At 43.4% G+C, this 18,954-nt stretch overlaps 3 protein-coding genes across 8 annotated transcripts in view; 2 read left to right on the top strand and 1 right to left on the bottom strand.

Moving 5' to 3' along the window:
- Positions 1-2,976: 2,976 nt before the first annotated feature.
- On the top strand, positions 2,977-9,021 carry LOC135549631 (glucose-fructose oxidoreductase domain-containing protein 2-like). Of its 2 annotated transcripts, none has more exons than XM_064979782.1 (3): positions 2,977-3,206; positions 5,842-6,214; positions 7,084-9,021. In XM_064979782.1, the coding sequence occupies exons 2-3, from the start codon at positions 5,962-5,964 to the stop codon at positions 7,986-7,988; spliced, it is 1,158 nt and encodes a 385-aa protein (XP_064835854.1). In that variant the 5' UTR covers positions 2,977-3,206; positions 5,842-5,961; the 3' UTR covers positions 7,989-9,021. The 2 variants fall into 2 exon arrangements, with proteins under 2 accessions (XP_064835854.1, XP_064835863.1); XM_064979791.1 differs by having other exon boundaries at positions 2,977-3,263.
- Positions 9,022-9,793: 772 nt separating this feature from the next.
- LOC135549623 (scaffold attachment factor B2-like) lies at positions 9,794-14,850 on the top strand. 2 transcript variants are annotated; one of them, XM_064979757.1, is made up of 3 exons: positions 9,794-10,263; positions 13,561-14,025; positions 14,207-14,850. In XM_064979757.1, exons 1-3 carry the CDS (start codon positions 10,020-10,022, stop codon positions 14,644-14,646), a joined length of 1,149 nt encoding a protein of 382 aa, XP_064835829.1. In that variant the 5' UTR covers positions 9,794-10,019; the 3' UTR covers positions 14,647-14,850. The 2 variants fall into 2 exon arrangements, with proteins under 2 accessions (XP_064835829.1, XP_064835840.1); XM_064979768.1 differs by having other exon boundaries at positions 10,186-10,309.
- A 72-nt stretch (positions 14,851-14,922) lies between these two features.
- Positions 14,923-18,954, bottom strand: part of LOC135549602 (adhesion G protein-coupled receptor G3-like) — an 18,149-nt gene continuing 14,117 nt past the window's right edge. For all 4 annotated transcript variants that reach the window (XM_064979721.1, XM_064979746.1, XM_064979737.1 and 1 more), the window contains 3 exons: positions 18,802-18,871; positions 18,444-18,724; positions 14,923-18,153 (listed from right to left, as the gene is read on the bottom strand). In XM_064979721.1, coding sequence (XP_064835793.1) covers positions 17,969-18,153; positions 18,444-18,724; positions 18,802-18,871 — 536 coding nt within the window. In that variant the 3' untranslated portion in view covers positions 14,923-17,968. The remainder of the gene's footprint in view (positions 18,154-18,443; positions 18,725-18,801; positions 18,872-18,954) is intronic.

Raw genomic sequence — 18,954 nt, 5'->3', positions numbered from 1 at the left:
ACTGTGATAGACTACATCCAATTTGCGGAGTAGAGTGTTGAGATAAATTTGTAAATGACGTTGCCGAAGTCAAGGATCGGTAGGATAGTCAGTTTTACGAGGGTATGTTTGGCAGCATGAGTGAAGGAGGCTTTGTTGCGAAATAGGAAGCCGATTCTAGATTTAATTTTGGATTGGAGATGCTTAATGTGAGTCTGGAAGGAGAGTTTACATTCTAACCAGACACCTAGGTATTTTTAGTTGTCCACATATTCTAGGTCAGAACCTTCCAGAGTAGTGATGCTAGACGGGGGGTGCGGACAGCAATCAGTTGAAGAGCATGCACTTAGTTTTACCAGCATTTAGAAGCAGTTGGAGGCCTCGGAAGGAGTGTTGTATGGCATTGAAGCTCATTTTGAGGTTTGTTAGCACAGTGTCCAAAGAAGTGCCAGAAGTATACAGAATGGTGTCGTCTGCGTAGAGGTGGATCAGAGAATCACCAGCAGCAAGAGCGACATCATTGATGTATACAGAGAAAAGAGTCGGCCCGAGCGTTGGACCCTGTGGCACCATCATAGACTGCCAGAGGTCCGGACAACAGGCCCTCCGATTTGACACACTGAACTCTGAGAAGTAGTTGGTGAACCAGGCGAGGCAGTCATTTGAGAAGCCAAGGCTATTGAATCTGCCTATAAGAATGCGGTGAATGACAAGAGTCGAAAGCCTTGGCCAGGTCGATGAAGACGGCTGCACAGTACTATCTTTTATCGATGGCGGTTATGATATGATTTAGGACCTTGAGCGTGGCTGAGGTGCATCCATGACCAGCTCGGAAACCAGATTGCATAGTGGAGAAGGTACGGTGGGATTCTAAATGGTCGGTGATCTGTATATTAACTTGGCTTTTGAAGATTTTAGAAAGGCAGGCAGGATGGATATAGGTCTATAACAGTTTGGGTCTAGAATGTCTCCCCCTTTGAAGAGGGGGATGACCACAGCAGCTTTCCAATCTTTGGGGATCTCAGACAACAACTGTGGGAAGCATTGAGGGCTCCTGAGTGGTGCAGCGATCTACGGCAATGCATCTTAGTGCTAGAGGCGTCACTACATACCCTGGTTTGATTTCAGGCTGTATCACAACCGGCCGTGATTTGCCCAGCGTCATGTGGGTTAGGGTTTGGCCAGGGTAGGCTGTCATTGTAAATAAGAATTTGTTCTGACTTGCCTCGTTAAATAAAATTGAAGTCAACATGGGCCAGCTTTCATAAACCTTTTAAAGTCCATGCCCCGATGTATTGAGGTTGTTCTGAGGCCATATATATATTGTATATTTCATATATATTGTATAATATAGTGAAAATGATTACAATGCCCTTTTAGTGTAAGAGCTGTTTGACAAGACTGCATGGAATTTCATCCTGCTTTGGTGGGATGGCATTTTGGCCTGGCTAGTGACATCACCAGGCGGTAAATTAGTTAACAGACCAATATGAAATAGATTTCCAAACCTCTCTGCCAATAACTAATTTTCAGTTTTCCCCTCTCCAATCAGACCATTCTGACAGTCCTAGCTAAATTCTTGCTTGATAAAATCACTCTTTGCTAAGAATTTTTTTTTTTTTTTTTTTTTACCATTTTAATTGAATACGATAACAGTAAGGTACTTAATATTTTACCCCAGGCCAGAAATGATTTGATATGGAGATAAAAACAGCTGCATTGGACCTTCAACCCCAACCCCCTTAACCTAACCTTATTTTAACCAATTCGGAAATAGATCATGGTAGATCATGACTTAACCATTTATCTGCATTAAAATATCCCCTATCATACATCGAACTCTCCATTTTACCACATCCAGCTCAGGTTACATAGAGGCCTACTCTGCTAACTCCTCCTGCCCCTCCTTCGCTGACCTCACTTCCACTTGGACCCTCTACATATGGGAAAACAAAGGACAGAAATGTTGCCAGCATGGAAGAGCAATTAGAATGTGTCTTGTACATAAGTAAATAGCCTGTGGCAGAGAAACAGCACAGTCCAGTTGCAGCAATCACGTGACAAATGGATTCAATATTCAAGTTACGGCTATTGGAAACACATCATACAAAACATAGCATATATGACTAACTTTATTTTCACAGAGGGAACTTAATTTGGTGTCAGATACATCAAGCACACTTCAATTTAAAACAGTGTGAATAAGTTTGATTGTAATAATACTCTATAAAAATAGATATCTAATATCATAGTTTAGGCTACATTTTATAATATAATAAGCCCCTTTTTTAATAGGGGGGCCTACCCGTCATTGATGGAAACATAACTGTAAAAATGGCATTAATATAATAACTAATAATTTTGTTTGCATGACATACATTAAAATATTTCTGAATTAACATTTACCATTAGGTCGATTACCTTTCATGATACTGGTGCGTGCCGTTTTATATGTAACGACATTCACACGTTATTGGAATAACAGTGTACAGACATGTAATTTCTGAGTAACACATCATCGACAGATAAATAATAGTAACTAACGTTAGCTACCTTACCGAGTTGTCTTTCACTTTCTTCCAGTGTAAATTACTGCTCAGTCTGTCAAAGTCGCCAGTTTTTGTTCTTGATTTCATGAAGTGCAACGCGTCATACCAGTCTTTGACAATGTCAATGATGCAACTTGAACTATTTTTGTATCTGAAAACAAGCAATTATACCCGTAAACCATATCTAATTCGTTAGCGAGCTTGCTTAATTTACATGTAGCGTCGCATTTAACTCGCTGTCAGTCAATCGAACTAGCTGGTTGGACGCGGCACTGCTGCAGGCGGACTGCTTCTCCTCGAACGAGGAGGTGAAAGCGTTGCTGAGAGCCCGTTGGCTATCGAACGGCCAATGGCGTGGGTCTTGATGGCTTGCCCCCCCCTCCTCCTCGAAATCAGTCCGGACGTTGCTCAGATGGGCGTGACTGGAATTGTGTAGCTCCGATAACACTGCGCAGACTCATCAGGACAACTTCGTGAAGAAAGACGGATGCTGGGCGAACGCGGATGCCCAAAGTGAACCTCGAAAAGTCAACTGTTGGACAGAATACAGAAGTGTGAATAAATTGAGAGTCTTGCTCTGTTACCATGAACTTTGGACCTGGATGGTGAGTCTTGCTGCCACAGATTAAACGACCACCGGGAGTCTGACGGAGGCGGGGGACGTCATCACATCAGCAGGTACACGGCATAGCCTCCTAACAATCGGCGGTGCAGAAGTCATTGAGCTAAACGAAGGTACCCTAGCTGACCACAAATATATCCTAGTCACAATAGTGGTTATAAAGATCCCATCGATTTTCAAAATCCTTATTCAGGACCCCTGGGCTGCCTCCCCAGCCACTGGTTAGTTAATGTTAGCTAACAAGCTAACCTATCTATACTGAACAGAAATAAACGTAACAATTAACGATTTTACCGAGTTACAGTTCATATAAGGAAATCAATCAATTGAAATAAATTACGACTTAATCTATTAATTTCACTTGACTGGGGATACATATTCATCCGTTAGTCACAAAATTTAAAGAAAAAGGTAGGGGCGTGGATCAGAAAATCAGTCAGTATTTGGTGTGACCACCATTTCCCTCATGCACCAAGATACATCACCTTCACATAGAGTTGATGAGGCTGGGGATTGTGGCCTGTGGAATGTTGTCCCACCCCTCTTCAATTACTGTGCGAAGTTGCTGATATTGTCGGGAACTGGAACACGCGGTCATACACATCGATCCAGAGAATCCCAAATGTGCTCAATGACTGACATATCTGAGTATTTCGGCCATGGAGGAATTGGGACATTTTCAGCTTCCAGGTATTGTGTATAGATCCTTGCCATTAGCATGCTAAAACATGAGGTGATTTCGGCAGATGAATAGCAGGACAATGGGCCTAAGGATCCTGTCACAGTATCTCTGTCCATTCAAATTGCTATCGATAAAATGCTATTGTGTTTGTTGCCCGTAGCCTATACCTGCCCATACCATAACCCCACCATGGGGCACTCAGTTTACAACGTTGACATCAGCGAACCGCTTGCCCACACAACACCTTATACGTCTTCTGCGGTTGTGAGGCCGGTTGGACTTAATGCCAAATTCTCTAAAATTACGTTTGAGTCGTCTTATGGTAGAGAAATTAGCTTTCAATTATACATTACATTTACATTTAAGTCATTTAGCAGACGCTCTTATCCAGAGCGACTTACAAATCTGGAAACAGCTCTGGTGGACATTCCTGCAGTCAGCATGCCAGTTGCATGCTCCCTCAACTTGTGGCATTGCTATGACAACTGCACATTTTAGTGGATTTTTATTGTCCCCCGCACAAGGTGCACCTGTGTAAGCATGTCTAATCGGCTTCTTGATATGCCACACCTGTCAGGTGGATGGATTATCTTGGAAAAGGATAAATCCTCACTAACAAGGATTTAACCAAATTTGTGCACAAAATTTGAGAGAAGTACGCTTTTCCCAAAATTTCAGAGAAATTAGCTAGACCTGTAAGTGTTGGTTTCATGAAATCCCAGAAATCTTTCATCCATATTTTGTATGGATGAAAGATTTCTGGGATTCTTACAATTTCAGCTCATGAAACCAACACTTACAGGTTGCGTTTATATTTTTGTACAGTCCAGATGTGGTTCTGCCTAGCCCTAGGTCATGACTCTTAGTTCCATTACACATTATACGAAGGCGTCTTCTGTAGGGGGGAGTTTTGATAAGATCCCCGTCACTCAGTCTGAACATTAACATGCATCGCATTCGGTAAGGTTTTGGAAGCATATGGACCTCATTTTTCATATCGGCAAGAAATACTTTTCAGAAAACAAGAGGTTATATTTATACACACCTTGATGGGGTTAGTGCTCCCACACTGCCATATCTCAATGTTACAGCGCTTGTTTAGGGAAAACAGACTGAAGACAAAATTAGCAATCTAGCATGCTCCGAACACCTGTGTGTAAACATAATTTGACATGTAGTTTGGTAGAATGGAAGCACCCATAGCTGTATGGAACTGTGCAAAACTTCTACATTAAGTATCTTCTTTATCTGAAGCATTTTTTTCTCGCTGATGAGAGTTAAGGGCCATATCACAAGCGATGATTTGACGTTTCCAAACGTTAAAACACAGCATCGGGGTTGTAGTTCACACAAGGCAGACGGGGAAAGCTGAGAACTGTAGGGAGTTTGAGTGCTATGGTTCTGCTTATGTCACACATGCGTAAGTAGCAGTCTTTGCTGTTCTGTAGTGTGAACTACTTGGTTATCAGCCATAGAACCATGGGTATGAATATCAAATTGTTTTAGAGAATAAGTTTCAACTAACCTGGCATTGGCGACACTCCTAATTCTCGATTCAGCCAAACGTATCTTCTAAAATGTCCAGTTGCAGGTGGTGCGTTTTGAATTTCGAAAATTCCCCATTGTTAAAATTAATAAATGTTTTTCTCCATGAAGTAATCCAACAATGTGTACGGCGCCATCTTGTCTATTTCAAATCTTCTCTCACTGATCGAGACATGAGTGTCATTGTGACATGCAACACTTTGGGGTGTACCCATCTATCTCAATCAATACCAGGTTAGTTGAAAAACCTCTGGCAACGTGTTTTATAGGCAAGCCTGTAACTCGCAGTAATGGATACCAAAAATCTTTGGTTAAATCACATCTGGTCTTACAATCTGTAGATAGTTGGACAGAGGAGCAGGTAGTCGTGGACGTTCAAAATCGTGCAATATATGTAAAAGTAAAACAACGTTTAGTCTCCATTGTACATAATAATAATTATAAAACATTTTCTTTGTTGCCAGGCAATAGCATACGGCAGATAGTACCACTGTGAGAGAAGAGTGGTGGGAGTAGGACGACGTTGGGATGCTTGCGTGTCTGTGTGGTGCAGACCAGACATACAGTGAAGAGGAGTGGCAGCAATGTTGCCTGGTGTTGGTGTGTTTGGCACAGGGAGTACGGCACGGATGCTAGTTCCATTGCTGCGGGGGGAAGGGTTTGAGGTACGTGCGCTCTGGGGGAGAAGTGAGGAGGAGGCAAGATCCCTGGCGCAGGAGCTGGGCATTCCGTTTCACACCAGCCAATCAGACGATGTCTTATTGCACCCTGATGTTGACCTGGTCTGCATCTACATCTCACCCCCACTCACACGGCAGATTGCCGTCAAAGCCCTGGGTAAGACAACACAAATGCATGCACGCTTGTACACACACAGACACAGTTGGGTTCTATAGTGTCCAGCCCCACCCAGGAAGTGTGGCAGACTGGGGCTCTTTCCTGCCCCTGCCCCGTGGGAGAGTGTTGGTAATCACAGTAACAATCCCAGTGTTTACACCACAAATGTTGGCACAGTGCCTACCCAACACTCAGCAAACACACAAAATACTCTTACTGTGCTTTCATAGCACACAAGTAATTGACGAGGCCGTAGGGAAGCGATGCTTCCACAAACAGTACAGTCTCTGAACACTGATACTGGCTGCATTCCTCTTCTAATCTGTCTGGACTCATACCTCGCATACCCCCCCCCCCCCCATCTCTTTCCCTCTCCATGGCTGAGGCTCTCTTTTCCTCTTTCTCACTCTTTCACTGTATTCTGAATGATTTACAATAGTTGCCAATAAGCTTTAACTGAATCGTGAGTTTTGAGGTTTTGAGGTAGGTTATGATGTCAGAGGAGGTGAATTGACTGTCTTATCTGGGTGAATTCCTGAGCGTTGACCTTAGCTTCCTGCTTTAGTTCCTGCTTCCTAAGAGTGTGTCCAACAACCGGCAGGTCCCTCCCTGCTCTGGGGGAGGGACTTGCTCTTTGTGTGTGTGTGCGCGGCAGAGGGGTCTGGACAGTATGTCCTTCCTCCTTCTGTGTTGTGTCAATTGGTGGAACCCCTTAGTTGGGTGGGGCTTTAAGGTCAGGGCTGAGGTTATATTTGCACATAGACACACACACACAGTTAATAAATAGTGCCACAACCTACATACACACATGGTGGTTATTGAAGCATAGAGGTGCTTTTCAGGAACATCTCTCTCTCTTTCTCTCTCAGGGATAGGTAAGAATGTGGTATGTGAGAAGGCTGCTACCGCTGTGGACGCGTTCAAGATGGTGACTGCGGCGCGGTACTACCCCCAGTTGCTGAGCATTGTGGGTAATGCTCTGCGCTTCCTCCCGGCATTCGTAGCAATGCGACAGCTGCTGGCAGAGGGATACGTGGGTGAGCTGCAGGTGTGTGACGCCCGCGTCTATGGCCCCAGTCTGCTTGATCAATCATACGGCTGGACCTGCGAGGAGCTGATGGGGGGTGGCGGACTCCACACAGTTGGCTCTACCCTCGTGGACCTGCTGAGTCACCTGATGGGAGCACGTGCGATACGGGTGCATGGCCTTCTCAGGACGTTTGTGCGGCAGAATGGAGCGATCCGCGGGATCCGCCGAGTCACCAGTGATGACTTCTGTTTCTTCCAGATGCTGATGGGAGGTTCTGGACCTGGGACTGGGTCAGGAGTGTGCTGCACTGTGACTCTGAACTTCAACATGCCGGGGGCCTTTGTCCACGAGGTGATGGTTGTTGGGTCAGCAGGGAGGCTGATTGCCAGGGGGACAGAGCTGTATGGGCAGCGAAATGGAGGGAACAGGGAGGAGCTGCTGCTAGGGGACAGCGAAGGGACAGGACAAGAGGTCAAGGATGTCCCCCTGCCACACCTGCGGGGGCTAGGTTCCATGGTTAAGGCTCTAAAAGATGCTTTCCAGGCACAGGAAGAGCGTCGGTCGTGGGCGCGGGGTCCAGTTGCCATGGCGTCGACGTTTGAGGATGGGCTGTATGTGCAGACGGTGGTGGAAGCGGTGAAACGGTCAAGCCGCAGCGGAGAGTGGGAAAGTGTGGAGGTCATGACACAGGAACCAGATCCCAACCAAAACCTCTGTGAGGCGCTGCAGAGAAACAAGAACTGAGTACTCGTTTATATACACACATACTAATATAAATGACCTTCAGACAGCCTCTATGGCCTATCCTGAGGAGACTGTCCCCTATCAACTACTACCCTGTGTCTGGTGACCTCTTCCGTGCATAAGGAACACACTCAAAGCCACAGCATCCTGTCCTGCAAGCAGCCACAGCCAGGCAGACTAGAGGGCACACCTTCTACTTGATGTCAACTCTTCTTCAGAGCAGAGTTTTTGTGTGTGCATGCCTGTGTTTGTTTTTTTACATTTTCCAGCCAATCCGACCCTCGTTCACCTTACCCACACACATTCCTGTCTAATCAGTGAACACCTTGAAGGAGGAAGTGTTAAGTATTCACACTACAGTTTCTCACTGTGCCTCACTACTTCTGCTGATGTAAGAAATGTTTGGAGTTGTTTACATATGTCACAGATGAAATGTAGGATTATCTCTTATACATGTGTACTATACACAAACTGTTATTTTTAAGAGTAACTTACTAACTCAAGAATTTCATAACAAATCTAACTTTACAACTTCTCGTAGAGTTTACAAGGAGATGCGTATCATCATCAGACTGCCATCACAGCAGAGTTACTCGTATGCAACCGCCCTTGACTTTCAGTTATTTGATGTATATTTTATTATATTGCTTGTTGATCCCATATTCCATATCAGCATCTCCTGCACTGCTAAAATGCTACTACAACCTATGCTGCGTACAAGCCTGTGAATAGAATGTGTCCGACTATATGGTGGAAAGACTACTGTATTTATTTCTTTTTTACTTTTGCGTTTTACTAAGGCTGTATGCTTTTTATTTAAGTAATGTGTTCAGGAAGTGTAAATGTGTCTAATAAGCTATAAGTTTGTTAATGAATATTTATATTGTGTTTTTAAGTTATCATTTTAGTTTTACTTGGTGTTATCACTGTTACACACAATACCTGTGATTTTGTTTTCAGTGGGGGGACAGCGGCTGTGAAAACATACTGTGCTCTCGTGTTACTTCCCAAGTTAATAAATATCACAGTCTTATTGCTGCCTCCGTGCGTGTTTAATTTACTCAGAAGTGACGATTTTCAAAAATTACTGATTAAATGTCTTCCAGTAGTGTAAAGTAAAACATAACACAATGTTAATTGAATGATGCCTCCAATCTCCCCCTAGGAATTGGGGTCTCATTCAAATGTTGGATGTACAATTTGACCGACCAAAAGTGCACTGCATCACAATGTTGCTAATTTAAACGAGATCGAGGTTTCAGTCCTCTGCTGCAGACTTTCGATGAAGACTGCAAATACGATAGGTGGCAGCAAAACGCCTGTGAAGTGTCATTTTCCAGCATTCAAGCAACTCGCAACCACTTAGGTACCATGCATACGCTACACGATTTTGCCATGTTCTGCCGTTCCAGACAAATTTTCATGATCGGGGTAAAATCCTCTGCATTTGGCCTAGGATCATAAGAACTCCGGCTAGGATCAGAACATACGGGACTCGTGTAGTTTGAGCGGGTCAAGGACTCTCCTATGATGGTTGTTCTGTTCGCCAGACCCCTGTCAGATGTCCCGAAAATGTTCTGGCATGTCAGCAATTTCGGTTGTGCATTTTGTTGCATACGCAGTGCTATGACGCGATTGCTGCCAATTTTCAGCATGTGACACAAATCAAAGACAAAGTGAAGATAAACACTCTGCTTTTCAATAGAAATCCCTGATCACACGTGGCTAGCCAAGCGCATGTGCACAAATACACAATCGGGTCGAACAGTCGACTCTCGGTGACTTTAGAACTTTTCAGAAATTCCGTGACCCGGAAGTACCTTTTTTTGTGTTGCTGACGAGACGTCTATTAGTTACCACAACCACAAAGTCAAAAGGGATATATCGTAACATTCATGAAAATAAAAATGTGGTCTTCATTTAAGGTTAGGTTTAAAACCAGGTTTTAATAAGATAGATTCTAGAAATGGCTAGCGTTATGACATTGAGGCTGTGGTAACTAGTGACGACTGACGAGACGTTTATGGGAAGATGGCGCCGAGAAAGCGAAGTGTCGTTTGGTCTTTTTTCAGAGCCGTAGATGAGAAAAAAGTGACTTGTCTGCTGTGTTTGGAGACCGTCCTTCATTGCGGCCACACCACGAACATGCTAAGGCATTTGCGTAGCAAACACCTGAACGAGTATAGTAGCGCGGCAGCATCAAAAGATAGGCGATCTGTGGCGGCGGACGACAACAGTCAACCAATGATGATGAACAGTGAAGACTATTGTGATGGTATGATTTGATATTATGTGGAGACGTTATCATACTCGGATATCAGGTAATGCGAATGTAAAGTGTATCAAACTTTAATTCGTCAACCCACGCTTGATGCAGACAGTGTTTAGCTATCCCGTCGAAAATGTTTCCATTGTGTTAGCACATGGTAGTGTTAGCCCATATGGATAGTCGTCAGCTCAATGCCTGGGCGTCTATGGGAAGACCTAGTATGATAGCTGAGCCAGTCACACTTCGTATACAATGAATGGAATGTTACTTACCAACTAGCTATATTATGCTGCACACACAATGCTGAATGCTTCTACCAAAAACTAGCTAGCTTGTAACGTTAGCAGCTATGCTGTCTGTGTCCCGAATCAGCTGACTCAGCGTTACAATATATTGATCGCGGAGAAACATGCTGATTTACGAACTGACTTGTGATAACGTTCTCTCTTTTGGGGCAGGATGTCTACAACTTTAGGGTAATTAAACAAGCCAAGCAGTGTTGCCAGGTCTAGTAAAATGTCTAACCCAATGACCTCTGAAAAACTGCCCACAAGGTCTGAAAACTAGCCCTAAAATGTTGTTTTGCAGCCTCAGTTGCCACATTTATCCATGAAAGCCTTTTCCCATAATTTTATCGAGCGAATTAAGGAATATCTACGTACTTTTTTTACGAAGTGAGTTAAGAACCAAAATTCAGTTTTCCATTAAAATAATAATTCTTCCAAGTATAGGAATGTTGCAAGAGAACATACATGAATCGCCTTTATTAATCTCTCCAGATTATTTTCCGTCAATGGATGTCGATATAAATTGTTTTGACTGCTATGATTACACAATAAGGCCCTAGGAGGTGTGGTATACGGCCAGTATACCACGGCTCAGTACTGATCTTAGGCCATAGCCCTTAGCCTGGTATATTGGCCATATACCACAAACCCCTGAGGAGCCTGATTGCTATGTAAACAAAACAAAAAAATTGGAGTCATTCCCATGGTACACAGTCTGATATACCATGGCTTTCAATCAATCAGCATTCAGGGCTCAAACACTATAGTTAGTAACTATAGATAAATCTGACAGGATAATGTTTCTGGCAATTGTGCCTTCATTATGTGCCAGATATTAAGGCGACAAACCGTTATAAATGGCCTATTTGCGAGATTGATGTATTTCAATCAGCATAGGCTACTGAAAAAGCTGTGTTTATGATTGCAATTCAACTTTTCCATGGTTTGCTGAGCTAGTTGCAGGTAGTTTATAGCCCCTGAAATGCCAACATCTAATTTCATGGAAAAGTCCACAATGAAATGCGGAGAATGATACATTCGTGATAGAGCTGTGAGCATGATCACAACTGATAACTTCCTTTTTAAATTAACATGGCCATTAAGAATTGCATAACACAAGGCTACAACAACAAACAGAGCAATGCGCTATTTATTAAATCAATGTGAACTTTCCCCCATAGCACGCGAGGGAGTTACATGATTTCCATTTCGAATGTCCACTCGCGCAGTGCTCGAGACCCAAGAACTGAGCATGCATGAAACCTTTCGCTTTTGATATGGTTTTCCAGAAACAAAGTCGAAATTAGAATGCAGTTTATCTAATGCGCTCTTACAGAGCCTAAAGTTGTTTTCCTGTGCTTTGTTACCATTATTTATTGATGCGCATCAGTTCTAGTTTTATGGAACAAGGGTTGTCATTATGGAGGAATCCATTTCCAATCTAAACACTATTATTTCAACTTTATTATGTGACTTGTTCAGCACATTTTCATTCATCAACTAATTTAGGCTTGCCATAACAGAGGGGTTGAATACTTATTGACTCAATACATTTCAGCTATTGCTTTTTTTATTTGTAAACATGTAATTCCACTTTGACCTTATGGGGTATTGTCTCTAGGCCAGTGACCAAAAAAATCTAAATTTACTAACTCAACAACATTTTGAAAAAGTCAATGGGTATGAACTTTTTGAAGGCACCATATGTAAAATACACGACATGACCAAAAGTATATGGACACCTACTTGTCGAACATATCGTCCAAAATCATGGGCATTAATATGTAGTTGGTCCCCCCCTTTGCTGCCACAACAGCCTCCACTCTACTGGGAAGGCTTTCCACTAGATGTTGGAACATTGCTGCGGGGACTTGCTTCCATTCAGCCACAAGCATTAGTGAGGTCGGGCACTGATGTTGGACGACTAGGCTTTGCTCGCAGTTGGCGTTTCAATTCAATGGGATTGAGGTCAGGGCTCTGTGCAGGCCAGTTAAGTTCTTCCACACTGATATCAACAAACCATTTCTGTATGGACCTCGTTTTGTGCACGGGGGAATTTTCATGCTGAAACAGGAAAGGGCCTTACCCAAACTGTTGCCACAAAGTTGGAAGCACAGAATCGTCTAGATTGTCATTGTACGCTGTTGCGTTTAAGATTTCCCTTCACTGGAATGAAGGGGCCTAGCCCGCCCCATAAAAAACCGCCCCAGACCATTATTTATTTTCCACCATATTGTACTGTTTGCACTATGCATGTTGGCAGGTAGCGTTCTCCTAGCATCTGCCAAACCAATGTTAGTCCGTCGAACTGCCAGATGGTTAAGTATGGTTCATCACGCCAGAGAAAGTGTTTCCACTGATCCAGAGTTTCGATGACGGTGAGCTTACACCACTCCAGCCGACACTTGGCATTGCACATGGTGTTCTTAGGCTGCTCGGCCATGGAAACCCATTTCATAAAGCTCCAGACGAACAGTTCTTGTACTGACGGTGCTTCCAGAGGCAGTTTGGAACTCTGTAGTGAGTGTTGCAACTGAGGACAGATGATTTTTATGAGCTACATGCTTCAGCACTTGGCGGTCCTGTTCTGTGAGCTTGTGTGGCCTACCACTTTGTGGCTGAGCTGTTATTTCACCTAAATGTTTCCACTTCACAATAACGGCACTTACAGCTCTAGCAGGGCAGAAATTTGACGAGGTGACTTGTTGGAAAGGTGGCATCTTATGACGGTGTCCCATTGAAAGTCAATGAGCTCTTCAGTAAGGTCATTCTACTGTCAATGTTTGTGTATGGAGATTGCATGACTGTGTGCTCAATTTTATATACCCATCAGCAAATACCTGAATCCACTAATTTGAAGGCCATGAATCCACATACTTTTGGCCATGTAGTGTAGCTGTAAGATAAGTTGGCTAGCAACACATTTTAGGTGAATTGTTGAGTCAGACAGTCCTCAGTGGAGTAACTTTTTTTATTTTTTATAAAAAACATTTTTTTGCTGGTACACTTGTCTCAGTGGAGGTAGCGCTAGAGGAGCAGCCCCCAGAGCATGCAGCCTCGGTGAGTGACGCAGACATCGCAAGTGCCATCAACGGCATCCTGAATGCAGCAGAGGATCACGCTGTGGTCAGAGACACCGGGGCTGTGATTGTGAGCCAGGTCAGTGCAGGGGCCACGCCATCTGGCCGGAAGTGGAGCTCCGTGTGGACGCACTACGAGCGGTTGGGGGAGCAGAACCGCGCGCTTTGTCTGATCTGCAATGAGAAGATCCAGCACCAGAGCAGCACCAGCAACCTGCTGCGCCACCTCTCCAAGAGACATCCAGAGGCCTTTGCTCGCCTGGAGGGCCACATCAAGAAACAGAAGACCAGCGACGTCCAGAAAACATTGCGTAGAGACGGCGACCCAGGCCCAAAACACACCAACCTGTCAAGGAGAATTGGAGGGGTAGCACTGAAACAAAGCCCAGGGAAATTTCCAGGTAGGTCTAATGATTATATATGTGTGCGTATTGGTGTTGCTCAAATTGATCCCAAAATTCTGTATTCGAAGAACTGATGCTCATACGTGTGTTCATTTATGAAAATACGTAAGTTGGAGAACCAGAGCTCTTGATTTCATGCTGTCTTTCCTGTCTCCGCTCTCTTTCTCTCACTCTGTAGATGCATTTGATGTGATGGGAGCATGTGAGGGGGAGGTGCGTGTGTTGGAGCGGGAGCGTGAGCTGACGGAGGCCTTGAGGAGGGCTCAGCAGCAGGAGGCACGGGCGCTGGAGCAGCAGAGGGAGCTCCTGGAGACACTACGTCGGGCCAACACCAGAGAGGCATCTGCAGAGAAGGTGGCCCTGGAGACCCTGAGGAGAAGCCAGGTGCAGGAGGCCCGCTCCCTGCAGACGGAGAGGGAAGACCTGCAGAGAGAGCGAGTGGAGTTGCAGATTGAGAAGGAAAGGATGCGAAGGGAGAGGGAGGAGCTGGAGTGCTTAAGAAGGGACTCTGGGCAAGAGAGCAGTCCGGTGCAGACAGTGGACCGAACCACTGGGTTGTTCCAGGGGGACGTGGTACAGGAACAGGAGGTGACTATGAGGGAAGATGTTCTTGGTTAGTGGATGTTTCAGTAAGCCATCAGGACGATACTGTAATGTTCAGAAGTTGACCACCTATCCCATCACCATGCATTCAGACTCTAACTCAAACACCTCTCTCTAAAAGGAGGGAGATGGTGGGTGAATGCACTCAGGAGGGGGTTTAGTGATGTAAATACTTTTGTAACTTTTTTTATGAAAATAAACCTGTACCATGTCATTATAGTAAGTCCTCGTGTACCATTAAATTATTGTACTCTAGAACAAAGTGACACATTTGAGTTAGGAGTATAACAATTTTTTTTTATTATTATACAGTACCAGTCAAAAGTTTGGCTACTTTTCTGTATTTTTACTATTTTCTACATTGTAGAATAATAGTGAAGACCTCAACTATGAAATAACACATATGGAATCATGTAGTAACCAAAAAAGTGTAAAAAAAAAATGAAAATATATTTGAGATTCTTCGAAGTAGCCACCCTTTGACAGCTTTGCACACTCTTGGCATTCTCATAACCAGCTTCACCTGGAATGCTTTTCCAACCGTCTTGAAGGAGTTCCCACATATGCTGTGCACTTGTTGGATGTTTCTTCACTCTGCGGTCCAACTCATCCCAAACCATCTCAATTGGGTTGAGGTCAGGTGATTGTGGAGGCTAGGTGATCTGATGCAGCACTCCATCACTCTCCTTCTTGGTCAAATAGCCCTAACACAGCCTGGAGGTGTGTTGTTACGTTGTCCGGTTGAAAAACAAATGATAGTCCCACTAAGCGCAAACCAGATGGGATGGTGTATCGCTGCAGAATGCTGTGGTAGCCATGCTGGTTGTGTGCCTTGAATTCTAAGTAACTCACTGACAGTGTCACCAGCAAAGCACCATCACACCACTTCCTCCACGCTTCACTGTGGGAACTACACATGCAGAGATCATCCGTTCACCTGCTCTGCAGCTCACAAAGACACGGCATCTGGAACCAAAAATCAAATTTGGACTCATCAGACCAAAGGACAGATTTCAACCGGTCTAATGTTTATTGCTCCAATGTCTTGGCCCAAGCAATTCTCTTATTATTATTGGTGTCCTTTAGTCGTGTTTTCTTTGCAGCAATTTGACCCCATAATATGGGCTTGGTCTTTTACCAAATAGGGCTATCTTCTGTATACCACCCCGACCTTGTCACAACATAACTGATTGGCTCAAATGTATTTTGAAGGAAAGAAATTGCACAAATTAACTTTTAACAAGAGACACCAGTTTAATGTAAATGCATTCCAGGTGACCACCTCATGAAGCTGGTTGAGAGAATGCCAAGAGTGCAAAGCTGTCATCAAGGCAAACGGTGGCTACTTTGAAGAATCTCAAATGTATAATATATATATTTGTTTAACTTTTTGTGTTACTAAATGATTCCATGGGTTATTTCATAGATTTGATGTCTTCACTATTTATTCTACAATGTAGAAAATAGTAAAAAATAAAGTAGGTGTTGTTGTGTCTGGCTATGCCGGATGAAGTGATATAACGTGCTATTCTATAAAATAATTTCTCCGTAATTACTATTACCTGATTGAGCTAATCATGTAAATGTAATTAACTAGAGGCAGGCACCACAAAATAATATTTATAGAGCTGTTATCTTCCGAATAAACTCTTAAAGACCTAGTAATATTTTACATCCATAGCAGTCGATATCAATCGTCACCTCAATTCAGTCTCATCTGAAAGTTGTAAATTCTTGGTTATCTGCAAGAACCCTGGCTAACAATTTGAATCAGCAATACAAAATTGGGTTTAATTATTTATTTACTAAATACCTAACTAATAACTTTAGGGAAACCACATTTCACACTATGTACAGACATAGAGAGCCAACACATAAAGGTGTAACAGGGATGAATGGATATTCAATGTACAACAGTAGTCTTCTGTAACAAGCAATATGGGTTGAATATGGGCCACAGTCAATCATGACAGCCTCTTTTTCGAAAGGCCTTTACTTATGACTTAAACAGAATATTGTTATACCCAGCTTATTCATTAATGCTGTGGGATAAATCAGGTGTTTCTAGGTGGCCTTAAACAAATATACAGTGAAATATTATTATTATTATTACACCCTAAACCTGAATCTGAAATTACCTTTAGGATCTTTCTTTGGGTTCTAATCTCCCCGGTGTACATGCACCAAACATCCATAGGCTGGAGCCACCTGGAAGCTCGGTGCATGTACATATAAAGAGAACTAAATAGGACACTCAACAGTGTGTTAGGCAGAGAAACATTATTTAGATGGCTGTTTTATTGTTGTTGAAAGCTTGTAATGTACACAATGCGAATGGACCTTGTTTCTAACACACACACATACACACACACACACAATCACCCTCCCAGACATTCCTGCTTCATAGATAACAACCCTAAGGGCAATAAAATAGGGGTGTGGGGCCATTCTCTTTCAAAAGTTAAAATACAGACCCCCCCCCCCCAGTTCAACCAGGTACCTAGACATCAATCATCATGACAACTTCAAAGGAATTGATACAATATATGTATAAATTAGCACACCCTCTAACGTGTGAGAACAGGAACGGGATGCCCATATATGGGCATAATCACGTGATTAGTTCCCGCCAGGATGTCCTGACCCGATGCCCAAATATTGCTGTGCACACGTCATCATGACATAGGTTCATAAATCAAACGTTTGACGTGCGCCGTCTACTTTATTCTCTCTGACATCATATTCATTGAGCACCACCACATATGTTCAATTGTTTGGGTTACCAGAATATAGTTGATTTCCCCCCACATTCTGATGTTCCCAGAATCTCTATGTTAACCAAGGGTTTTTTAAATGTAACTTCAGTAGGTTAGAGAAAGTTAAAAGGGGGGGAGAGGTATTTATGACTCTCATAAACCCATCCCCCAGGCCAACGTCATGACAGTGTCAACTTTTGACTGGTACTGTATATGTATATTTAATACAGAATTAGTGTACAATCATTACAATTCACTTACGTTTCATCTCTGAGAACAGTTCCAACTCCCCTTTCCATCCCAGAATAATAATAATAATAATAGAAGGCTTTAGGTGAAAGGTGGCAAATAAATCATGGCATATAAAACAACAAATCTCATTTTAACAGGAAGAAATTAAACGATAGGAGTACAACACGTTCTTTCTTCAGGATTATCTGCTTTAACATTTATTTATTTAAGTATGTGATGTACTGTATGGGCCCGAAGCAAAACAATTCCTTCACGGTACTTCATTTCCATTTGTAGATTTCCTTTCATCTCAGTGAGCTAAAGCATCACAAACTAAAGTCAGCTTTTGGTCAGAACTTAGCTGTATTGTCAGCAATTGCTCCCTCTTGCACTGACTGCCTTGTTCTTCCAGAAGAGGGCCAGACCTCGCTTCCAACGGAGAGAATGTGGGTGCTTGAGCTCTGTCCAGTTGTCATGGAACTCTGCTCTGCCCCCCGCAGTCTCTTAACGCAGAGCCATAGGAACAGGAAGAACCCTGTGGAAAACAGGAAGCAGTGTCATAAACTAGCAGAGCAGAGGTGTATCCGGAGAACGCAACATTGCTGAATGTTCAGAAAGAAATATACTGTGTAGAACAGCCACACTTGTCTGTGGAGCTCAGCAGTACATTATTGCTATCTGCAGTGTTAGAAATGTAAAATTGCGAAGTTAGATTGTATGTACAGGATATCTTTCACCCCTATGTTACTTGCTTGTTTTCTCACTTATGGAAAGATAGAAAATAAAGTATGTCGTTGGCTCCCTCCGATAAGGATGAGAGTTTACCCTGCAGTGAGTTGAGGATGGTAAAGATGTAGAGGATGACATAGTTGGTGTAGCCCATGGAGAAGAAGCCCACCCCCCAGGTGAGGCCCAGGATGCAGGTCAACCCAAGAACGCTGCAGGTGATGTTGCGGCTCTGCCTCTTCCCCTGCGGCGACGTGACAGAGCGCAGCTTGAGCATCGTTGTGATGACGATGGCGAAGATGGTGCTATTGAAGAGCAGGACCCCTATCAGGTAAGCCACAACAGAGCCGTACTGCACACCAGAGTCTTTGATCCAGCACCTGTGTATCAGGGAGAAAGTCCTTCTAAGGGCTGGTATGCAATGCACCAATATGATGTGTTTTGTTAATAAACTCACATTCTGTTATTCAGCCCATAGAAATCTGTACTGACAGCGGCGACTATGGATACAACCAAAGCAGGAACACCTGAGAGGAGACAGATTTGAGACTTTTGATTGTCAGTTTACTGCTGGTCTGTACATGTTAACTGTTGTTGACTGTTTAACTGT

The sequence above is a fragment of the Oncorhynchus masou genome, chromosome 1 (genome assembly GCF_036934945.1).
Source record: "Oncorhynchus masou masou isolate Uvic2021 chromosome 1, UVic_Omas_1.1, whole genome shotgun sequence".
In the NCBI taxonomy this organism is placed as follows: Eukaryota; Metazoa; Chordata; class Actinopteri; order Salmoniformes; family Salmonidae; genus Oncorhynchus; species Oncorhynchus masou.
Note: the sequence above shows the minus strand (reverse complement) of the source record. Positions and strands in the feature narration are given on the sequence as shown.